Raw genomic sequence first — 24,257 nt, forward strand, 5'->3', positions numbered from 1 at the left:
GCTCTTATCAAACATATATCTAAGAATATTCAAATATTCCTTTTTTCTCCCGTGCACTGTAATCTAGGACAGGGTTTGTGAGAGTTTTAAGAACAGATTAGGATTAGCAGAAGCCATGTGGAACCGGCATTGTTTGGAAGGACGAGTTATTGCCAACAGGGGCTGTATAAAAAGGCATGCTGACATCGATCTCGCCATTGACCGAAGTAACAAGAGTGTTCTCGGAGATGTATGGACAATATTGGCTTAAAACACGTCACCAGTGTCAGTCTTTCCACATGTGGAATGACAGAGAGAGAGAGAGAGAGAGAGAGAGAGAGAGAGAGAGAGAGAGAGAGAGAGAGAGAGAGAGAGAGAGAGAGAGGACTGACAATGCTGTCAGCAGTTTAGCTAAAGCAATGCTGTCAGAGGAGAACTAACGCCAGTGGTGTCACACGAGCAGTAAATGACGGTTGTCACACTCGTAGGAAGATTCGTCTTAAATGTTGTCAAAGACTCGTTCAAACCAGTGTAATACTGATGGGAGTGGTGTCAGGGGGAGTGATAATGATAGCGCTGTCAGATCTACAGCCAGACTTGGGTGTTATCACAGTGTGATTCACAGGCAGTGTTAGTACGAGTGGTGTCAGAAGTACTGGTGTCACAGGGGCGCTTACAGCAACGTTGACACATGGGTGGTGTCACCAATAGTAATGACAGTGTCAGAAATTATAACTTGCATGGTCCAAAATGCGATGAGGTCAGTGTTGTCACAGTTGTAATAGCAGGGGTTGTAACATTCGCGATAAACAAGTGTTGTCACGGATTGCGAAGCAACACTGGTGTTGTCACTGTACACACTGAAGATACAAACCGTGCACTTAAGTGTTGTCAGAAGTCGATTTAACTCAGTGATGTACAGGTGCCTGTGCCACTGCTTGTAATATATGGTTGGTGGCAGGCAAGTTAGGGGTTTAGTAACACCAGTGTTGTCACAGGTACGCGTATCATCGGGTATCAAGGCTGGCACGTGTTGTCAGGCAGGAGTCAAGTAACAGCACTGTTGTTCGTAATGGGTTGAGTAACGCTAGTGTTGTCAGGGAGTGACTAAGTAAAATTGATGTCAGTCAGGGGTTGAGTAACGCCAATGGTGTCACAGCCAGGAGTTTAGTAACACCAGTGCTGTCAGAGTATAAGCTAATCTAGTGTTGTCAAGGGATTCGGGAGTTGAGCAGGACCAATATTGTCTGGCAGGAGTGTATTAACACCAGCGTTGTCAGTCAGGAGTGTAGTAACAAGTGTTGTCAGTGTTGTCAGCCAGGAGTGTTAGTAAGACCACCAAGTGTTGTCTGTCAGGAGTGTAGCAACACTACCAAGTGTTGTCAGCCAGGAGTGTAGTAACACCACCAGGTGTCAGTCAGGAGTGTAGTACCACCACCAAGTGTTGTCATACAGGAACGTAGTAACACCAGTGTTGTCAGCCAGGAGTGAAGTAACACCACCAGGTGTCAGTCAGGAGTGTAGTAACACCACCAAGTGTTGTCAGCCAGGAGTTTAGTACTACCACCAAGTGTTGTCAGGCAGGAGCGTAGTAACACCAGTGTTGTCACAGGTACGCGTACCACCGGTCGTCGTGGTTGGTGGCAGGGAAGGCCGACCCACCCCCACCGTATAGGCTCTACGCCCACCCAGACTCGCCTTACACCGGAGACCAACTCAAGAAACAGATCGTCTCCTTCGAGAAGGTCAAACTCACCAACAACGAGATGGACAAACATGGTCAGGTAAGACGGAGAGAGAGGTACATGTAATGCATATATGTAGATATATCACATAAAAGACCTCGTGACTGAGGAATATGCTGGTTGCTACAGCCACATCATTTCTGTATTCCTGAAGATAACTGGCTATCACCATATATATATATATATATATATATATATATATATATATATATATATATATATATATATATATATATGTATATATATATATATATATATATATGTATATATATATATATATATATATATATATATATATATATATATATATATATATATATATATATATATAGGAAAGGATCACAATTTTGCGCGTGATCAAGATATTCCTATGAGTCCACGGGGAAAAGGTAACAAGAAAAGTTCCCAAGTGCACTTTCGTGTAATAATCACATCATCAGGGGAGAGACAAGAGAGAAATATAACAGTCAGTTGATATACATCGAAGAGACGAAGCTAGGACGCCATTTGGTAAACATGCGATTGTCCAAAACATGTTTTGGACAATCACGTGTTTACCAAATGGCGTCCTAGCTTCGTCTCTTCGATGTATATCAACTGACTTACATTTCTCTCTTGTGTCTCCCCTGATGATGTGATTACTACACGAAAGTGCACCTGGGAATTTTTCGTGTTTCATTTTCCCTGTGGACTCGTAGGAATATATATATATATATATATATATATATATGCAAGAGTTTTGGAAAGAGGGGCGAGTATGAAGTCTGTTGGGGATGAGAGAGCTTGGGAAGTGAGACAGTTGTTGTTCGCTGATGATACAGCGCTGGTGGCGGATTCATGTGAGAAACTGCAGAAGCTGGTGACGGAGTTTGGTAAAGTGTGTGGAAGAAGAAAGTTAAGAGTAAATGTGAATAAGAGCAAGGTTATTAGGTACAGTAGGGTTGAGGGTCAAGTCAATTGGGAGGTGAGTTTGAATGGTGAAAAACTGGAGGAAGTGAAGTGTTTTAGATATCTGGGAGTGGATCTGTCAGCGGATGGAACCATGGAAGCGGAAGTGGATCATAGGGTGGGGGAGGGGGCGAAAATTTTGGGAGCCTTGAAAAATGTGTGGAAGTCGAGAACATTATCCCGGAAAGCAAAAATGGGTATGTTTGAAGGAATAGTAGTTCCAACAATGTTGTATGGTTGCGAGGCGTGGGCTATGGATAGAGTTGTGCGCAGGAGGATGGATGTGCTGGAAATGAGATGTTTGAGGACAATGTGTGGTGTGAGGTGGTTTGATCGAGTAAGTAACGTAAGGGTAAGAGAGATGTGTGGAAATAAAAAGAGCGTGGTTGAGAGAGCAGAAGAGGGTGTTTTAAAATGGTTTGGGCACATGGAGAGAATGAGTGAGGAAAGATTGACCAAGAGGATATATGTGTCGGAGGTGGAGGGAACGAGGAGAAGAGGGAGACCAAATTGGAGGTGGAAAGATGGAGTGAAAAAGATTTTGTGTGATCGGGGCCTGAACATGCAGGAGGGTGAAAGGAGGGCAAGGAATAGAGTGAATTGGAGCGATGTGGTATACAGGGGTTGACGTGCTGTCAGTGGATTGAATCAAGGCATGTGAAGCGTCCGGGGTAAACCATGGAAAGCTGTGTAGGTATGTATATTTGTGTGTGTGGACGTGTGTATGTACATGTGTATGGGGGGGGTTGGGCCATTTCTTTCGTCTGTTTCCTTCCGCTACCTCGCAAACGCGGGAGACAGCGACAAAGTATAAAAAAAAAAAAAAAAAAAAAAAAAAAAAAATATATATATATATATATATATATATATATATATATATATATATATATATATATATATATATATATATATACCCTGCATTAAGATCTCGTTTTCTTCGGTCATTGCTGGGAATCGCGTCTACCTTATTATCTCCATCTCTTGGTACACACTCGGGGCGGATCTCGGGCACATGCGGCCTCACACCTCATCAATACGTATCCTCATGTCCAGTGCGACAGCCCAAACAAAGTCCTTCACACTACCTGACAGCCTCATAATTAGTTACTCAGTACGCTAATCCGGGTCACAGGGCGAGCCTCACGCCTCCACCCACAGCCGTGTCACCCTCCAGCCAAGAGACGCTGCCATGGCACACGCTCGCTCGCCTGCCATTCCTCTCTCTCTCTCTCTCTCTCTCTCTCTCTCTCTCTCTCTCTCTCTCTCTCTCTCTCTCTCTCTCTCTCTCTCCTCACCACTAACACCACCCCATCTCCTCCTCCTCCCTATCATTTTCCTCCCTATCATTTTCCTCCCTTCTACGAGACCTCATCATAGTTACGCCCTTAGCCTGCCTTCAGCACCTTACTCCTCGCCGCCGCTGCCTCTCTCTCTCTCTCTCTCTCTCTCTCTCTCTCTCTCTCTCTCTCTCTCTCTCTCTCGATATGTACTATACTGAAGCACATTTGATATATTTCTTTTCTTAAAGTCTTACGATTCTTATTTTCGTCATAGGTAATTACAGTCTTTCGCATCTCGTGAATCTCGTGTCGCCACATCTATCCAGCTCCGTCGTATAGCTACATGTATCCATGTCCGTCGTATAGCCGCATCTATCCGGCTCTGTCATATAGCCACATCTATCCAGCTCCGTCGTATAGCTACATCTATCCATGTCCGTCGTATAGCTACATCTATCCATGTCCGTCGTATAGCCACATCTATCCAGCTCCGTCGTACAGCCACATCTATCCAACTCCGTCGTATAGTCACATCTATCCATGTCCGTCGTATAGCCACATCTATCCAGCTCCGTCGTATACTCACATCTATCCAGCTCCGTCGTATAACCACATCTATCCATGTCCGTCGTATAGCGACATCTATCCAGCTCCGTCGTTCAGCCACATCTATCCAGCTCCGTCGTATAACCACATCTATCCAGCTCTTGGTCGTAGAGACGAGGTTTGGTTGACGCGATCTACCGACGGAGGGCTTCATTCAAGTGGCCACAGGAGTTTTATCATCCTAATTAAGGACACCACCAATTTTGGTTTCGCTCTCCGCGCTACCGCTTGCCTCCGTCAGACAAAGCATGCGCGGAAGACCTGAGGGGCGCACTTCGCGTCCTGAGGCAGAAGACGCGTAAAAGCAACGGAAAGGACGAATTCGATGCTCGACCCTCCGACAGTCGACACCGTCATGCGAGCCACTGCAGGAGGGGAGACCGAGGTGGAATAGGGCGGGAGGAGGAGGAGGCAGAGATGGTGAAGGGTCATGGGGGAGTAATGAGGAGAGGGAGGAGGGAGGAGGAGAGGGAAGAAGAAGGCAGTGAGGGAGGGAGTGATGGAGACGTGACTGAAGTAGAAGTGAGGACGTGGGTAAGACAGCAGTTATGGAAGAGGTGAAGCGTAAAGAGAGAGAGAGGGAGAGAGAGAGAGAGAGAGAGAGAGAGAGAGAGAGAGAATGAATGATAAGGAAGAGGACAGATGTGATTAACAAGATCGACAGATGGAGTATAGGGAGGTGGTCGAGAGGAAACCCAGGAATGACGCGTCGACGAAAGGACCACGAAGAGACAAACAAGAGAACGAAAGAGCAACGAAAGTTCCGAGTCTCCAATAGAGATATCTCACGAAGCAGTGAGGCAAGTTTGATGGAACAAACTGGCTCAGAGGGAAGATGAATCTGATAAAAGAATGAAAAAAAAAGAAAAAAGTCAAGATGATAACGTAATGGTAATGGGGTATAGGAAAAAAAAAACGAGCAACAGGATGAAGATAGAAAAAAAAACGAACGAAGAAAAGAATAAATACGGGTTATGACAGGGGGAAGGAGCTAGGGGGTGTGAGGGTGTGAGTAGGAGGAACTGATGCCCGGCGTCACTCACCTCACTCCTGTCCCACGACATTCCTCCCGATTACACACTCCGAGATGCAGAACGACAGCCCTACACGCCCACACACGCCCGCGCCACGAGGCACGCCTTACCCCCCAACCCCCCTCACCACCATCCCTTATCCAGCGTACCGGGGAAGGGGGGTGTGTGTGTGTAGGGAGGGGTATGTACAGGACGACTCCCCCCACACGAGGTACCAAGGACATCCACCCGAGGTACCTCAGTCACGAGAACGTATTCATGAGCACGTCTCCATAGGAATGTATCCCCAGGAGAGGTATATAGGGGTCGTACACAGGGCCTCAAAGCAGCTTAGGAATCAGAGGCGAGGGCGTGTTTACACCACGTCACTTGTGTGCCTATCGAGAACGCATTCTGGTACTCGCGCGTCCGCATCCTAATGGAATGAAGCCCATACCACCACCACCACCACCACCAGCGCGGCGGTATGGGTTCTTCAGGTGTCGTGACAGCCGGTTCTCCAGGGCAGGTATAGCCGTCGGGCTCAAGAAGCATTCCCTGGTCCTCCATGAAGTTGGGGAGAGACCATTCGCAGTCGGTGGTATGCGAGGGGCCGCTCAGATAGCAAGATGTCTCAAGTCTTCTTGAAGAGGTTCCAAATCATCACCATCATCATCAGAAAACTGAACGTAACTCCATTCATACGTTCAAGGTGAATGTCGGACACGCATGCCTCGCCAAGTCACGTCACTGACGTAAAATCCACACTCAAGTGCGAGGTATTCCCCTCCCATCAATCGAGATTTCGGGTGTGGGATGCTGCGCAGGGACGAGGAGGAGACGTTGGGGGGAGGGGTCGTCAGTGCTACACGACGCAGGGAAGCTTGGGGAACGACTCGGGGCGACCTCGTCGACGACGTGGCCGAGCCCTGCTGGTCCATAATTGCTCTCCTCGATAAATAACAACGCGTCACCCTCTTATTTCCACGGTCCAAACAACACACGGGCGCATATTCGTCATCCGCGTCTTGTTCTCTAATTAGATATTTACCCAGGATTCCATTATCCACAGACGTGAGTACTGTAATGGGTGTTTGTAGCGGGCGGGCCAATGGGTGGGTTCTCTCTCCCTCCCTCCTCTTTCTTGGCAGAGCCTCTTGACGTCCTGTCATCACACGTGTGGTGTCGGGCCGCGCCTCTCTCCTGTGGGCGAACAGCACACCTTTCCTGGAGAAGTGTGTGGTAGGTTTACGTCGATACACAGACCCAAGGTCCATACGAGGTGGCCTTGCCTTAAAAATACTTAAAAATACGATAGAAAAAAATGCAGTAGCCTTAAAAGGAGCAGAAATAAAGGATAGCGAAGCAAAGGCTCTCTCTCTCTCTCTCTCTCTCTCTCTCTCTCTCTCTCTCTCTCTCTCTCTCTCTCTCTCCTCCGGCAACACACAGGACGGGAAAAACAGGTAGAGAGAGAGAGAGAGAGAGAGAGAGAGAGAGAGAGAGAGAATACCTTGCAGGATTAATATGCCTGAACGAAATTTCTATAGGAAATTCGTAAGGTAGAACATGAAGCGTGGCTATGTCATGCATCCCATCACCAACGACACGCGTTCCTTCACGCGGGTCTGATCTATGGTAATGCTGTGCAAGTTGTCGAGGAGGACGCTCACCCTCCACTGGACATCGTCGGTCAAGTCGAGGGCCTCCACTGTGCCTCGCTGGTCATGTCCTTACGTCCTTCAGTACAGGACCACTCTACGTAGGTGGGACGGTGACAGTCAGAAAGTTTCAAACGCCAGTGCATTTAGAAAGTCCTTTCCACCTGGCAAAAAAAAAAAAAAAAAAAAGGCCTGGTCTTTCAGTGTCATTTCCAACCTCACTAACCATCAGAGAGAAAAAAAAAAATATTTTGTGATAGCACATTATACCAGTATTTCTGTTTACACAAATTCAAAACGAATATCGCAGAGCTTCACGTAATTGCAAATGTCAACAACATGTCGACAAATTATAGCCTGCAAGCCGGGCCATATATTTCGGGAATATCCAGAGCTAAATCGCAGAGGAAACAAACGCCCCAAGCATTTTACTCTGTAAGTGTTGTGTTGGCAATTACAGACACCGGCCGTCGGATACAATTTGTAAACATCACGGAGGGAAAGGGAGGGGAGGAGGCGCCAGGGGAGATGAGGGAGCGAGGGAGGGAGAGAGACTGCGGAGGGCTTTAGAGTGACAAGGTTGTGTTGTTGTGAAGGGAAGGCGAGGGGGTGTACGTGGTGAGGGATCGAAGGAGAGGAGGTTAAGATGAAGGAGGAGTGTTGTCTCAAGTCTTGTGAGGAGGTAAAGGAGGGAAAGAGAGGTGTTGAGGATAGTCTGGACTGTTGTCTGGGGTGTTGTGGGGTAAAGGAGAAGGGAGGTGATAAGGATAGAAGTGTCGTCTCCGGTGTTGCGAGGTAAATGGGGAGGGAAGTGACGAGGATAGAATGGAGTGTTGTCTGGAATGTTGTCAAGTATAAGGGGAAGGGAAGTTATGAGGATGGAGTGGAGTGTTGAGGATGGTGGATGAAATGAATGAAGCAGCTGTAAGTGGGACGGAAAGAAAAGATGATGGATGAAATGAATGAAGAAGCTGTAAGTGGGACGGAAAGAAAAGGAGATGGTGGATGAAGTCGTGGAATACTACCAGAGATGATGGATGGAAAGAGAGGGCATTCTGGAAGTGGTAATGAGGGTTTTTGGTGCGTGGGGCGTCGCAAGGAGAGGTATAGGTAGGTGTAATGAGGCCGATGAGTGAAAGAGCGTGGTATTAATTACGCCCGTCGCGTCGCCCACCAGGATATATGGGATTTGTGTTACGTGATCACAGACCAACACTCGAACGCAGCCCGGGGCACATCCGTGCCTGTCCTCCGCTGTGCGCCACCAGTCCATTACCTCATCTGATCCGATCTATCCATTTTTCCTCGCCTTCTCCAAAACCTCTATCTATCCGTTCATTCTCTCTATCCCTTACAATCCATCCCATTTAGAGCTCTTCCTATCACTCTACACACACAAACACCTTACAACCTATCCTCTCTTTATCCATGTAGCCGTTAACATCTACTTGTCTGTCGATTCTCGTGAACGCTTCGCTTCAAGCGTACCTTTCTCCACGACCTAAAGACGACCGACGGCTGATCTGTGCCGGGAACCCAGGCGTCCCTCCGGCTCCTCTCTGCTCCACAGGATCAGTGGTGAGATGCTCTATCTACTGCTCGCGTGATTTAACTCACTCTCTCTCTCTCGTGGTTCCAAGTCATATCAATGGCCCATTCAAGGCAACGAAGCAACATGAACACCAAATGCTGCATCACCTCGAGCAATGACGGCAGTCGCACAGATCTGCGCAGCATTTTGCCTTGCCAGATATCCTCGTCTTCACCTCCCAGCGAGCGGAAAACCTGCATCTTCCACTTCCTCTTTTAGCGCGGTCGAATTCAGTGGCCACCATCTCGCCGGCGGGGTCTGAAAAATGATCATAAAATTCGTGGCGTATTGGCTAATTCGGCGCCATTGTTGTGAGAGCGGCGACCGGAGCGCCCCTAGCGGCACCCCGGGGCTCTCTCTCTGGGGGACCTGGCGGTCACCCGCAGGGAGACAATGGCCCGCGTAAACTCGACTGTTTTATCATCCCCCGTCTTCCCCAACCTCCCTGGGATATCTGGCTCGCCCGCTCCCGTAACTGTGAAATCCCTCCGTGACGGTATGTCCCTCCGCGTCTCTGCTGCTGGCGTTTAGGTCGTCCGAGTTCCCTTCCTCCTCCCCCCCCACAAACACCAGGTCGCCAAGTCCCCCCACCAGGTCGCCGAGACCCCCACCAGGTATCGCAGGGTATCAGGCGAGCATGAAATTCCTAGTGTCCTTCCCCCCCGCTGTTCTGGGAGGTTTGAGGGCAAACACCACTTCCCGGGCGTCCAGCTCGGCCGCCGTCGGGGCACTTGGTTCCAACTGTTCCTTGTGGGGGAGGGGGGGGGGGGACGAAGGTAGCTTGAGAAAGGAGAGAGAGAGAGAGAGAGAGAGAGAGAGAGAGAGAGAGAGAGAGGAACGGCATCAACGACACTATCTCTGTCTCAAGGAAACATAAGGTTAAGAGTTACTAAGACGAGGGTTTTGAGTCCATCTGCGTACCGAAAAATGGAGAGTTTAAATCCTCGTGTTTTCTAATACTGATTACGATATACCATACGTACATCCCACCTACTGTAGTTGTGTGTGTGTGTGTGTGTGTGTGTGTGTGTGTGTGTGTGTGTGTGTGTGAGGGATATGGTATGGGTGGGTGGATAGAAGGGTGTGTACGTGTGTGAGGGAGGGATATGGTATGGGTGTGGGTGTATGTGAGGAAGTCATACTGATCAATCATACTGACGGTGTGTCGGTTGAGTGTGCAACAGGTGCTCTTTTCAAAGGCCACTCGACTGACGAGTGCGTGTGTGTTGGTCACACTTAACTTTAGGTGGAGTCCTCCATCATTTTCCTCAGAGTGTGAGGCATCGTACAAGCAAGTGTGAAGTGTCGTGCCGCGCTTAGCGTCGGGTGCTGGCTGTGCGAGCGTGCTATCGCGTCTACAAGTGTTACATCTGTCGTGTTATTGATGCCGGGACTGAAGTATAAAGCGCAGCGTTGGTGTGACCAACGCAACAATGCTGAGAATGATAGCATCGACCCGAGCGATGCTGGGGACATTCTGTCTTCATGTTTGTACGTCCTCACACGGAGAGAGAGAGAGAGAGAGAGAGACAGTGCTCGTAGTTAAGGTACAGACGGAGAAGGCTGGAGCACCTACCAGGTATTGTGGTAGGAAGACGTGTGTTGGTGGTGGTAGGAGGCAGGAGGGTGTGTGGTGGTTGGTCGGTGCTGAGGAGGCAGAAGGGCGTGTGGTGGTGGTGGTGGTGGTAATACGCGCTGAGGAGGCAAGACGACATGTGTAGGTGGAAGGAGTGTGTGTTGAGAGGGTGTGTGGTTGTGGTTATGGTGGTGGTGTGGTGGGTGTTGAGGAGGCAGGAGGGTCTGTGGTGTGTGTGTATGTGTCGTGTTAGTGGGAGTGGCTGACGATCGGTCAGTGTCGTGGGTGTGGCCGGCTATATGGCTCATCTGCATGAGCTCACAAATATCGCCCCGGTGACACGCTCTCTGTCTTGATGTTTATCGATATACTGTTTGTTATACTGCCAGGCTGGCAAGGTCATTGTACGCCCACAGACACACACACACACACACATGGAAGTGTAGGTAGAACAGCATATTGTGTGTATTATATATATATATATATATATATATATATATATATATATATATATATATATATATATATATATATAATACCAGTTTACCGTTTCTCTACGTTAGGAAGTAGTGCCAGAAACAGCAGAAGAATGCACTCTCTCTCTCTCTCTCTCTCTCTCTCTCTCTCTCTCTCTCTCTCTCTCTCTCTCTCTCCAGCTGTCATGTGTAGTGCACCGGAACCAAAGCCTCTCCACCCCCCCCCCTTTTCCCCAGTCCACAACCAGGTCCTAGAGCCCTTTCCGTGGTTTCTCCTGACCACTTCAATATACCCTGGTTCAGCCCTTTGACAGCAGATCGCTCTAACTCGCTATATACTTTGCACGTCACTCACCCTCCTGCATGTTCATACCACGATAACTCAGGGGTCTCTTCCACTCTCTTCTTCCCCTCCTCATTCTTGGTCTCTTCTTCCTCCTCCTCGCTCCTTCCACTTCTGACATATACATGTCTTCTTAATCATGAGTCTCTCCTCACTCATCCTCTCCATATATCCCAAACATTTCAGCACACACTATTGAGCTCTCTGCCATATTCATCTTCATACTTCACCTCTACATTACGCTATCATTCCTTACAATATCACCGCTCCTCATACTTCATAATGTCCTTAACCAAAGACTTTGCAACACATTCTCTCTCCTCTTATCTTATATTTTGGCCCCACGACTCCACGACTCGCACATATACAACGCCGTTGGGACTAATGTATTACTCCAGGACACCTTGTCTGAAAAGATCCTGGTGTTACTATAAGACACTTTTTCCCAATGCTTCTGCAGCTCCGGTGCTGCGCTCCACTCAGTGGCAGGGACAAGAACTCTTTTAAAGCGCAAAGTTCTCTGAGGAGACTGTCACTGATACAGCACGCCAATTCAGAGTTCTCAGTGGCTGTCATAACTTCAAGCAAGAGTAGTTTGACTGCACCCCATCAATTATGTACGCATATATATATATATATATATATATATATATATATATATATATATATATATATATATATATATATATATATATGCAAAAAGTACACAAGTAGCGCATGTACATTTAATGCGGGTAAATCCACAACGAAACGTAAAACACGGTGTCAAATGCTTTCGTATAATCACATCGTCAGTAATGAGACCTGACGACTTAATTACACGAAAGCGCTTGACCCTTCGTATTTTTTTTGTTTCCTTGTGGTTTTACCTGCAACGTATGATATATATATATATATATATATATATATATATATATATATATATATATATATATATATATATATATATATATATATATCTTCTTTCTTTTAAACTATTCGCCATTTCCCGCGTTAGCGAGGTAGCGCTAAGAACAGAGGACTGGGCCTTTTTTGGAATATCCTCAACTGGCCCCCTCTGTTCCTTCTTTTGGAAAATTTAGAAAAAAAAAAAAGAGGGGAGGATTTCCAGCCCCCCGCTCCCTCCCCTTTTAGTCGCCTTCTACGACACGCAGGGAATACGTGGGAAGTATTCTTAATCCCCTATCCCCAGGGATAATATATATATATATATATATATATATATATATATATATATATATATATATATATATATATATATATAGGGAAGGCTAACACGTATAGAAAACATTGATGATAGTATTGTACATTCCTTTCAACCCAGGAAGAACAAACATTGTGTGTACTGACAAAGACATCCACAGACCGACCAACACGAGGGGCGAGTCCCCACCGGCCATTGAGCAGTGACAATTGCTCACGAGTCTGAGGAGTGGTTACAACACCTTTCCCTCCCTCCCACTCACCCGCTTTACCTGAACCCACGCAGGGGGAGAGTAGTAATAAGGGGGAGGGAGCACCCGGCGGCGGAGCAATGGGAGAGGGGTGTATGGCGGTGTTGGGTGGTGAGGTGCGTACGTGGGGGAGTGGAGGTGGAGAGTTATAAATTAGTATCAGCGGGGCCAGGTATCACACTCGGACCCTGGAGAGCTAATTAGCCAGACAACAATCCGCCATTATGATTCACAGGCACTGTGCTGATGTGCGCGGGGCTGAGAGAGAGAGAGAGAGAGAGAGAGAGAGAGAGAGAGAGAGAGAGAGAGAGAGAGAGAGAGAGAGAATGAGAGAGGTCCAATTTAAACTCCCAGTGACAGAACGCTGTCGGGAGGCGGGTGGCACTTTGTTTCAGCACACTCTGAAAACGTGAAACCGGATATGATGTTTTAGAAAATGTAAGACTGCTGATTAGCAACAAACTTTTATGTATATATATATATATATATATATATATATATATATATATATATATATATATATATATATATACATACATATGTATATATATATATATATATATATATATATATATATATATATATATATACATATATATATATATATACATATATATATATATATATATATATATATATATATATATATATATATATATATATATATATATATTTTTTTTTTTTTTTTTTTTATACTTTGTCGCTGTCTCCCGCGTTTGCGAGGTAGCGCAAGGAAACAGACGAAAGAAATGGCCCCCCCCCCATACACATGTATATACATACATCCACACACGCAAATATACATACCTACACAGCTTTCCATGGTTTACCCCAGACGCTTCACATGCCCCGATTCAATCCGCTGACAGCACGTCAACCCTGGTATACCACATCGCTCCAATTCACTCTATTCCTTGCCCTCCTTTCACCCTCCTGCATGTTCAGGCCCCTATCACACAAAATCTTTTTCACTCCATCTTTCCACCTCCAATTTGGTCTCCCTCTTCTCCTCGTTCCCTCCACCTCCGACACATATATCCTCTTGGCCAATCTTTCCTCACTCATTCTCTCCATGTGCCCAAACCATTTCAAAACACCCTCTTCTGCTCTCTCAACCACGCTCTTTATATTTCCACACATCTCTCTTACCCTTACGTTACTTACTCGATCAAACCACCTCACACCACACATTGTCCTCAAACATCTCATTTCCAGCACATCCATCCTCCTGCGCACAACTCTATCCATAGCCCACGCCTCGCAACCATACAACATTGTTGGAACCACTATTCCTTCAAACATACCCATTTTTGCTTTCCGAGATAATGTTCTCGACTTCCACACATTCTTCAAGGCTCCCAGAATTTTCGCCCCCTCCCCCACCCTATGAACCACTTCCGCTTCCATGGTTCCATCCGCTGCCAGATCCACTCCCAGATTAGATATCTAAAACACTTCACTTCCTCCAGTTTTTCTCCATTCAAACTCACCTCCAAATTGACTTGACCCTCAACCCTACTGTACCTAATAACCTTGCTCTTATTCACATTTACTCTTAACTTTCTTCTTTCACACACTTTACCAAACTCAGTCACCAGCTTCTGCAGTTTCTCACATGAATCAGCCACCAGCGCTATATCATCAGCGAACAACAACTGACTCACTTCCCAAGCTCTCTCATCCCCAACAGACTTCATACTTGCCCCTATTTCCAAAACTCTTGCATTCACCTCCCTAACAACCCCATCCATAAACAAATTAAACAACCATGGAGACATCACACATCCCTGCCGCAAACCTACATTCACTGAGAACCAATCACTTTCCTCTCTTCCTACACGTACACATGCCTTACATCCTCGATAAAAACTTTTCACTGCTTCTAACAACTTGCCTCCCACACCATATATTCTTAATACCTTCCACAGAGCATCTCTATCAACTCTATCATATGACTTCTCCATATATATAATCCCCTGATGATGTGATTATGACACGAAAGTGCACTTGGGAACTTATCGTGTTTCATTTCCTAGTGGACTTGTAGGAATATATATATATATATATATATATATATATATATATATATATATATATATATATATATATATACATACAAGGCCGTATGTCATTCTCTGTCAACTATTTCTTCCTTGGCGCAGACAGAATGCCAACCTTCAGTTTCATTCCTCACTCACTCACTCCGGGTCTGGCGCGGCTGGTTTATTACTATCTGTTTTTAATTAGTGTGAATAGTTCTCTCTTTTTTTTTGTAATTCGGCTCATTTTCCGGCACATACTCGTCTCTGGGTGGGTCATGGTGGATAGGTGGATGGATACGGTAGGTAGGAAGGAGTGGTGTAAGGACATACTCATCTCTGGGTGGGTCATGGTGGATAGGTGGATGGGTACGGTAGGTAGGAAGGAGTGGTGTAAGGACATACTCATCTCTGGGTGGGTCATGGTGGATAGGTGGATGGGTACGGCTGGCAGGAAGGAGTGGTGTAAGGATAGAGAGGAAGACAGGCGGATGTAGACAGTCACGGAGAGATTGGCAGGTAATATACGTCAGCGCGTGCAGAGAGTTACATACAAGTAGCCAGAGATAGAGAGAGAGTTACACCGAGTTACATGGAATTACATAAATGCACAGACCACACAGAACCATAGGCCCAAGCGAGGTGGTCTAGCCTTAACACTACTTCCCTACTGTGTGTGTGTGTGTGTGAGAGAGAGAGAGAGAGAGAAAAAAAAATATATATGTAACACCACTAGACAGTTAGGGAGGCCAGACGAGGGGTAAGGGGTGAGAGCAGGCAGGGTTGCCATGTGTGCTAATTACACTGGTGACATTTCCCAGCTAAGTATATCACCTGTTCTTATTTATCTACAGTACTAGATGAGCTACGGACATTAACACATTACTCTCCTCCTGTCATAGCCTCCGGAGGGACCAGAGCCAGCCTGAATTCTCTCTCTCTCTCTCTCTCTCTCTCTCTCTCTCTCTCTCTCTCTCTCTCTCTCTCTCTCTCTCTCTCTAGTATATTTGTGAAAATATCTGTGTGTTCATATCAAATATCTATTTTTTCCATGTTAGGCGAGACAGCATACGCAAGCTACTGAATGCCTTTGTCTCGATATATATATATATATATATATATATATATATATATATATATATATATATATATATATATATATATATATATATATACCCTAGCCAAAGCTAGCTATTGAATTTATCGACCAAACCCCTAGGGGATGATGAACAGCTGGGTTGACTGCTAACAGACCGCCGCGGCCAGGATTCGAACCTATGCGTTTGTGACCCAGGACGGCCCACGGAAAAAGTCACCGTCAACAAAGCTTATCACCACACAACGAAGGTCCATGCAATCGTGTATCTATATATTTTGTCTATATATCCATCCATCTGTCTATATATCTATAATTCTATATCCAATTTCAAGCGGTGGATCAGCTCTCGACTCGGGTTAATCCGTCACACAAGGAATGACGAGTTGACTTGTCATGATGAGTAATTCATCATGAATAACTGACCTTCAGTGATTCATCGTCCTAAGTGATTCATCTGGACTGAGCATCACTCACCGCAGTGTGTCATTCATCAAGAAATTTCATCATGAGTTGGGCTTCATCGTGACTGATAACTCGTCACAATGAAGGAATCGCCTTCATGAATGAATCGTGAATCGACCTCATAGCGATTCACCATGAACGATCATCGCCGTCGGCGACTCGTGATCACCAGTGACTCATATCGATGGGTGAAGATTCATCCCGACTCTCTCCGCCGTGAGTCTGCAGGATGCTCAGGCGGGGAAGAGGGTGGTGGGTCGTTCATACCAAGGACTGGCCCACTGACTGATCACTGGTCGGGGATGTTAAACCTTCGACCAGTGTTTGTGTCACTGACAGATGACAGGGTGTGTCAACAGCGACTGTCACCACCCACCCTCACCACCCCTTCCATATGATTGTCAAAGCGAGGCTCTGTGCGCGCCATGGCACCATACGAGTGGCAAAGACGGCTACCATAGCTATTACTAACGCATCTGTGAGCACCATGGTACCATCAAGGTGGCAGAGGAGACTACCATCCCTCCCACTATGGCACCATCATGATAGCACAGACGACTACCATACCTCCCTCTAATTCTATGGTCTCAGGGACGTCCCTGACAAGGCTATGGACACTATGGCACCACCATACTGGCCAAGACGACTGCCACGGCTCCTAGTAACGTGATCCCTACCATGGCTCTGTATATTACACCATCATGGTGCCTGAGGTGATCTTAATGTATCCCTCTGTAATTCCTGTTGATACCTTCCTTTATATATATATTGCCCTGGCAATACTCCCCAGCCGTTGGCAACGTCTCCAGCAGTCGACAATGAGGTTCTTGCCTCTAAATATCGCCTCCTAGTCGACAGCGAGGGCCAGACCTCCAAATATCGCCAAAGGTCGACAATAAGAATCTACCTCAAAACTATTGCCAGCGGTCGACAAATGGGTCGACCTGACGTCCAAATGATTCCCGAGAGGTTGAAATAAGAGACGAGACGACCAAATGTCGCCATCAGCTTACAAATAATGTCCAACCTCAAGTCTGAATACTATCAACATCCGATATTGAAGAACCATAAAATCCTCCACAATCAATCCGGAGAGAGAGAGAGAGAGAGAGAGAGAGAGAGAGAGAGAGAGAGAGAGAGAGAGAGAGAGAGAGATATCAGCGGTAACCTGATAGAAATCGGGTTAGGAAAACAAGGATTGATAATGAGAATGACGTAGAGATGTGTCTGGGGAGAAGGAACCAATAAAGAGAGAGAGTGAGTGAGTGAGAGAGAGAGAGAGAGAGAGAGAGAGAGAGAGAGAGAGAGAGAGAGAGAGAATAAGACATGAGGAAGACTCGGACGTTGGTAAGGAGACAGCTATGGGACATCTGTAATTTCCCTAAAGCCTTTCTCGACAGGATAGAAAAAAAAAAATTGATCTACATCAGTTCTGAAATGTTCGAACTTACAGGCAGTCGATCAAAGTCTCTGCGAACATTCTCTCTCTCTCTCTCTCTCTCTCTCTCTCTCTCTCTCTCTCTCTCTCTCTCTCTCTCTCTCTCAGGTGCGTCTCCTGTTCCCTTCCGCCTCCACTCCCGTCCCATCTGCATGTAATTCTAGAGACTCCCTCCCTTTCCACCTACCTTCAGCCTCTCATTATTTTCCTCTGTCATCACATCTGTCATTCTCTCTCTCTCTCTCTCTCTCTCTCTCTCTCTCTCTCTCTCTCTCTCTCTCTCTCTCTCTCTCTCTCTAGTAGGTGGTTGACGGCCATCGACCAATGAGGTAATTTTACCGGTACCAACCCACCTGGGTGTCAGGAGGGTTAAGTGATGGATGCGTGGTGAGCCAGCACTTCAGTGGCTGTCAGGTTTCAGCCCACTGGCCCAGGTGTCTGCTCTTCTCTTGGGCATGTCAATCCACAAACATACCATCTATCCTTTCTCCACATATAACACTCGACAACACGCAAGCTCATACGACCCGTTCCTCGTAACTCTACACAGCTACCTTCGCCGAGCGGTGAGCACTACGCGCCAAAGTCTCGTCTTTTAAGTACCCGTGAGAGTAGGCAAGTCAGTGCTCTCGGACTTCCCAGCACCCCACCCTACTGTCCCACGTCCACCGACCCCCTTCCTCTTCCCCCAACATGCACCGCCCCCTTCCTACTGTCCCTCCACCGTCCCTCTCTCTCTCCCTCCCACCCCCTCATGCACCGTCATATTTACTTACCCACAAGGACAATGTCCAATGACACGCTCCAAGGACACCCTAGAGAACGAGACTTTGTTACACTGTACATTAATTAGACCAACGTCGGTGGGATGGACAATGCGCTACTCATGATGCCAGCAGACCCACCAAAGAACCTGCCTTCTGATCGCCTCAGATCGCGCAGTGCGACCCGCTCGCCTCGCGCTCAGGCCTTGCTGGCTCAAGACTCCCGGTTGATATTTCAAAAGCTCATGCCACATGCCCAGGGGGGGGTAGCCACCTGAATGGATTCGCTCGCTCAGGCTGTACAAGACTCGCAATGATGGTCTGAAAAGAGCTCATGCCGCACGCCCAGTCAAGAGAGAGGCCTTTGGGGGTAATCGCGTCTCCTACAGGAGCAAACCCTTCTTCTACAATCGTAACGGCTCTTGCAAAGTCGAGTATCTTCGGGATGATCATGACTGCGTTGAGATGGAGTAAACTCTTAGCGCAATGCACCTCCGTGATGTAGGCGCTTAGCGTCCCTGACCGTGACGCATTCACGGGCCACCCAGGGTCGAGCGCTTAGGTTCGAATGCTGGTTAAGGTAGTCGGTCCACAGTCAACCCAGCTGTGAATCCATCCTTAGGGATTGGTCGATACAGTGGATACCTGGCTCAGGCCACGGGATATATATATATATATATATATATATATATATATATATATATATATATATATATATATATATATATATATATATATACATATATATATATATATATATATATATATATATATACACAATGGGGTGACCTCGACTAGGTCCTTAGTTGCCCGTGTCGTCTCAGCTAACAAAAAAGGAAAGGTACTTTACCTCTCTCTCTCTCTCTCTCTCTCTCTCTCTCTCTCTCTCTCTCTCTCTCTCTCTCCTGCAAACACCCGCCCAGGTAACAGCTCCGGGGGAATCATGAGTAAATCGTCCAGCTCGTGCACGGTGTTCGCTGGCTCGCCTCTCAAGACCGCCCGGTTCGGGCCGCGGATCGCCCACGTTTGCGCCTGACAGTTAATCACCATAATTCTGACTTTATTATTAAGGGTAAGATGCATCACATGATTCGCTCCACTCACCATTTAGGGGAGGGCTGCGGCCGGGCCCCCGCAAGTGGAACTCGGTGGAGCCGAGGGAATTGGTGGAGGCTGAGGAGGCTGCCGGGTGGATCACGTTGGTGGAAGGTTCTCTTTTCTGTGTGCACGGCTGAAGGAAGGGACCAGGTCGCAGATGGACTTCGGCGAGGCTAAAAGAGGCGGGGGACGGCAGGAGGCTGCCTGAGTCTCGGGGACTCGCTGAGGTCGGAGGGAACGCAAGAAATCCACATTTGATGGAACTCTCGAACAGAGATTAAGCTGGTACTTCAGAAAGGACGAGAGTATGAAGAAAGACACTGAAAGAAGCGATCATGCTGAAGGAGGAGGAGGAGGAGGAGATGAAGGAGGAAAGGAGATTGGTGACGAAGGAAGAGAAATGATTCGAAAGGATACACTACTGGGACGGCACGGGCAACGAACCTTAATCAGGATAATCTCGTTATCGATATATATATATATATATATATATATATATATATATATATATATATATATATATATATATATATATATATATATCGGTACTCATTTTATCTACAAACTCTTAAGGGGGGGATGAGCAGTTGCGTTCACTGTAGACCGACTGCCACAACCATGATTCGAACCTATGCGCTCGACCCTGGGCGGCCCGTGAATGCGTCACGGTCAGGCACGCTAACCGCTCCACCACGGAAGTCATAAGGTTAAAAAAAACTGGTAGGCATAATTTTCATATTTTTTGCCCTAAAACTCGACCATTTGAGCTTTGACGGACCTTGACAAGAACGTAACAAGCGACAGACAAGTTGCCAAGATAAAGAACCAGAACCAACGAGACTTTCGAGTTGTCAAGCCTTAAGGGAGGGAGGGGGAGACACACACACACACAATACATTCCACATTCCCCAAAAAGGAACCGTCTTCCTCACAGTTTCCTGCCGTTGAACACCTCCTCTGCGAACACTCCCTCCTCTTCAGACAAATACCAGAGACATTTCTTTCTCTTGAACTCACACACAATATCAATACCAGTTTATACATACATGTCTTGTTTCCGCCTGGGCGAGATAGTAGTTCTAGAAATCGTAGCCCCCATTAGGCACGAAATAGCTTAGCCAACCCCTCCGCCCACCCGCCTCCCTCCTCTTCCCGACGTGACGTCTCCCAAGAACGCCCAACGACGCCTAGAGACGAAGGGCCGAGATGCGACGGGATGAGCACCCAAATGGGAAGACTTTCCGTCTCATTGACCCTCTGGATGGTCACGGTGGCGGCCCCCCTTTAGGTGCTCTCGGTGCGTTGTCACCTCCAGCAGCTGGGGGTCGTATCTCTCTCTCTCTCTCTCTCTCTCTCTCTCTCTCTCTCTCTCTCTCTCTCTCTCTCTCTCTCTCTCTCTCTCTCGCCATCTGCTGGTTTTCTCGAGCATTCATTTCTTTTTTCTTCCTCCTCCTAAGCTTCCGGGATGTGGTAAATACCTCCGCCGGCGGAACGGTTTAATTCCGAATGGAAATGTTATGAAGACGCGTCACTTCGTTTGAGGATTATTCATCATAAGGGAGTGAGGGGGACTTTCACGCCAAGAAGACAACGTCCACACTAAAGACGCTCACTTTTCCCCTCAATTGTCATGTACTTCATAAAGACGTGTATAAACACAACCGCTACACTTTTTTTTCATCTGTCGTTCTGCCCAGTGAATGTGGCTGGCTTCCCGAGAGCTGAGGAAGCCCAATAAAAGGGGATCTTGGGTCATTAGCCTAAGGTGTACGTGTATGTATATTCATCTAAAAATCATTGCTTCTGCCTTAAGAGAGTAGCGTCAGGAACAAAGGAACAGTGGCCAGGTTTGTACAAATCCACTCGCTAGCTGACATTTATCTAAAACAGAGGCAACAGCTGTAACTATACCCTGTAAACCAATCCTCTATTTACCTTGACTGTTTCCAGTTGTAGCTCAGCACACTTGACATCACCGCCCTTCCCGTCCTTAAACCACATCGACCCATTTCATACTATTCCATGCGCGCCTCTCACCCTCTTGAATATTCAGACCCTCTACAACCTAAAGCATCTTTGACTCCATCGTTCCATCTCCTCTATGGTTCTTCCCTCTCTTCCTTCCGCAACTTAATCTTTTTTCGCTCATCCTCTTCACATATCCGAACCATTTCAGCAAACGCTGGTTGGCTCTCAGTCAGACTGCATTTATGACCATACCTCTCTGTCACACAGTCATTCCTAACAGTGTCCTCAAGCGTTCATCCACACCCTAGAGTCTAGGGCTAGGCTCACATCTATACAACAATGTTGGGATTTACTATACCTTCAGATATACCCATCTTTGCCACCTCCTTCCACATACTCCTCAATGCCCCAGAGCCTCAGCGCCCTCTCCTACCCTTTCACTTACTTCAGCTCCCATGTTTCCGTCACCTGCCAAGTCCACTCCCAGGCACATAAAGAACTCTACTTCCTCCACGTCCTCACCATTCAGACTTACTCTCACACCATCCTGCCTCATCTATAAACAGCTTTTATGACTGTAGGAGATAAGAATACAATGCTTGGCTGTCATGCATGTGACCGGTTTGCCGCCTCGGTACGCAGTGTTAGAAATCATATATATACATCCCTTCCTGCCCAAGGAGCCCCTATTCTCTCTTTGAGGCTCCTGCGGGTTTCAGAGAGCTGGCCACGTCCACCGGGCGGGACCATAGGCCATATTGTGTACTAATGTTGTGTGTACACCTCTGTGTAATCAGAGAGTACAGGACAACAAAGCATCAAAGACAGATAGACATATGTATCATGTTTGACAGGAGTCCCTGTGTTTGTGCCGGCAGATCGTGTTGAACTCGATGCACCGGTACCAGCCCAGGATCCACCTGGTGAGGCTGAAGGAGGGGTTCTCCGGCCCCATCACAGACCTGGAGCAGGAGGAACACCGCACCTACATCTTCCCGCAGACTGTCTTCACCGCCGTCACCGCCTACCAGAACCAGCTCATCACCAAACTCAAGATCGACAGCAACCCCTTCGCCAAAGGCTTCAGAGACTCGTCCAGGCTCACAGATTTCGAGAGGTGGGTCTTTATCCTCGGATTTCGAAACTTCAACACTATTTTCTTCTCTTTCTTTTTTTCTTCTCTCTCTTTCTAAAACTTATATGATTATAGACCTTGAACGACAACGAGCTGGTGGTACGAGGCCGAAGCCAAGTATCCGACTGTATCTTCGAGTCGGTTGAAAGGTATGAATATAAACCCTTGCGAGATAAGTTTATTTGAGGTTCGAAGCTTCAGTTTCGGGATCGTTCTTCATCCACGGCTGATGGGTATAAATATAGACTTCGAGCTGGGTGGGGAGAGGGGTTCATCTGAAGTTCAAGTCTTCGTCTTCTTCTTTTTCTTCTTCTTTTTCCTCGTCTTCTTCCTAATCATCATCATCATCATCTTCCTCGTCTTCTTCAGCTACAACTCGTTCCTCACCTTGAGCTGATGGATATAAATACCAAATGAGCTGAGTGATTGGCCACTTAAGTATTAAATGACTCTTGGGATTGGCTCACTGAAATTTCGACAAGGTCCGTGATTGGCCACCAACCAAAGGTGTGCTCAAGACAAGTTCTGTAATGCGTTCTTAAGTAGATAATTATCATCCCGAGCCCATGATTACGGTCAAGACCACAAAAGACTTTTAAACCATCCCCGCAGATTCGGTCCATATTTTCGACAGGATCACGTGTAATTTCGGCCCTAAACACTGCTCAAATAAAGCCCATATTTCCCACGGTGGTCGAGGGCACGGAGAGCCATGGGAACGAGTTCTGTAAGAGCCAGAGTCGCGGCGCCTATCGCATTTTACGCCGCATAGCTCTCCCCTCCTTTATTAATTTTTTGCCACATATGCTGCCCGTAAAATTGGTAATGATAAGCCAGCACAGAGTACACTCGGCGCGGCCCTCATGCTAGCTGCACCTCTGCCGCCCTCTCTCTCGCTCTCTCTCTCTCTCTCTCTCTCTCTCTCTCTCTCTCTCTCTCTCTCTCTCTCTCTCTCTCTCTCTCTGCGCAAAACTCTCACCCTAGGTACTCGCACATAGTTTCTATCTCTCTGTCTCTCGTCATCTCTTTCCTTATCTATCTCTCTCCTTATCTATCTATCTATCTTTTTCTCACACCAAGTGACTCTTCTCTCACCTCTCGGCTCGTCTCCGTCGGACGGCCAAACCTTGGTTCCTCCAACTCTCCCCCTAACTGTCTGCCAATAATCCTAACCACCACACACACACACACACACACACACACACAGCGCACCCTCCTCCTCCTCCTCCCCTGCCACAAAACCCTTGCCCTACAAGTGGGCAACATGATCTATCCTCGCCTAAGGTGCCGGTGCTTGTTTTAAGAACAATGTAATATTCCCGCTCACAATAAATTAGACAGTAAAGCCTCACTACTAAAGAGACCGACGAAGTTTGGGTGATTTTTTTTTTTTCCTTTTTCTTTCTCGATGGTTAGTGCGAGGTGGATATATATATATATATATATATATATATATATATATATATATATATATATATATATATATATATATATATATATATATAGATAGATAGATAGATACTGATACAAAGATAGATTGATATCTTGCCTGTATATATATATATATATATATATATATATATAT

At 46.7% G+C, this 24,257-nt stretch overlaps 1 protein-coding gene across 1 annotated transcript in view; it reads left to right on the forward strand.

The window, feature by feature from the left end:
- LOC139745854 (uncharacterized) overlaps positions 1 to 24,257 on the forward strand; it is a 165,472-nt gene that overhangs the window by 120,703 nt on the left and 20,512 nt on the right. Inside the window, exons 4-5 of the mRNA XM_071656467.1 lie at positions 1,592 to 1,763; positions 22,416 to 22,654. Of these exons, the coding sequence (XP_071512568.1) occupies positions 1,592 to 1,763; positions 22,416 to 22,654 (411 nt within the window). The remainder of the gene's footprint in view (positions 1 to 1,591; positions 1,764 to 22,415; positions 22,655 to 24,257) is intronic.

This window comes from Panulirus ornatus, chromosome 4, assembly GCF_036320965.1.
Source record: "Panulirus ornatus isolate Po-2019 chromosome 4, ASM3632096v1, whole genome shotgun sequence".
NCBI lineage: Eukaryota > Metazoa > Arthropoda > Malacostraca > Decapoda > Palinuridae > Panulirus > Panulirus ornatus.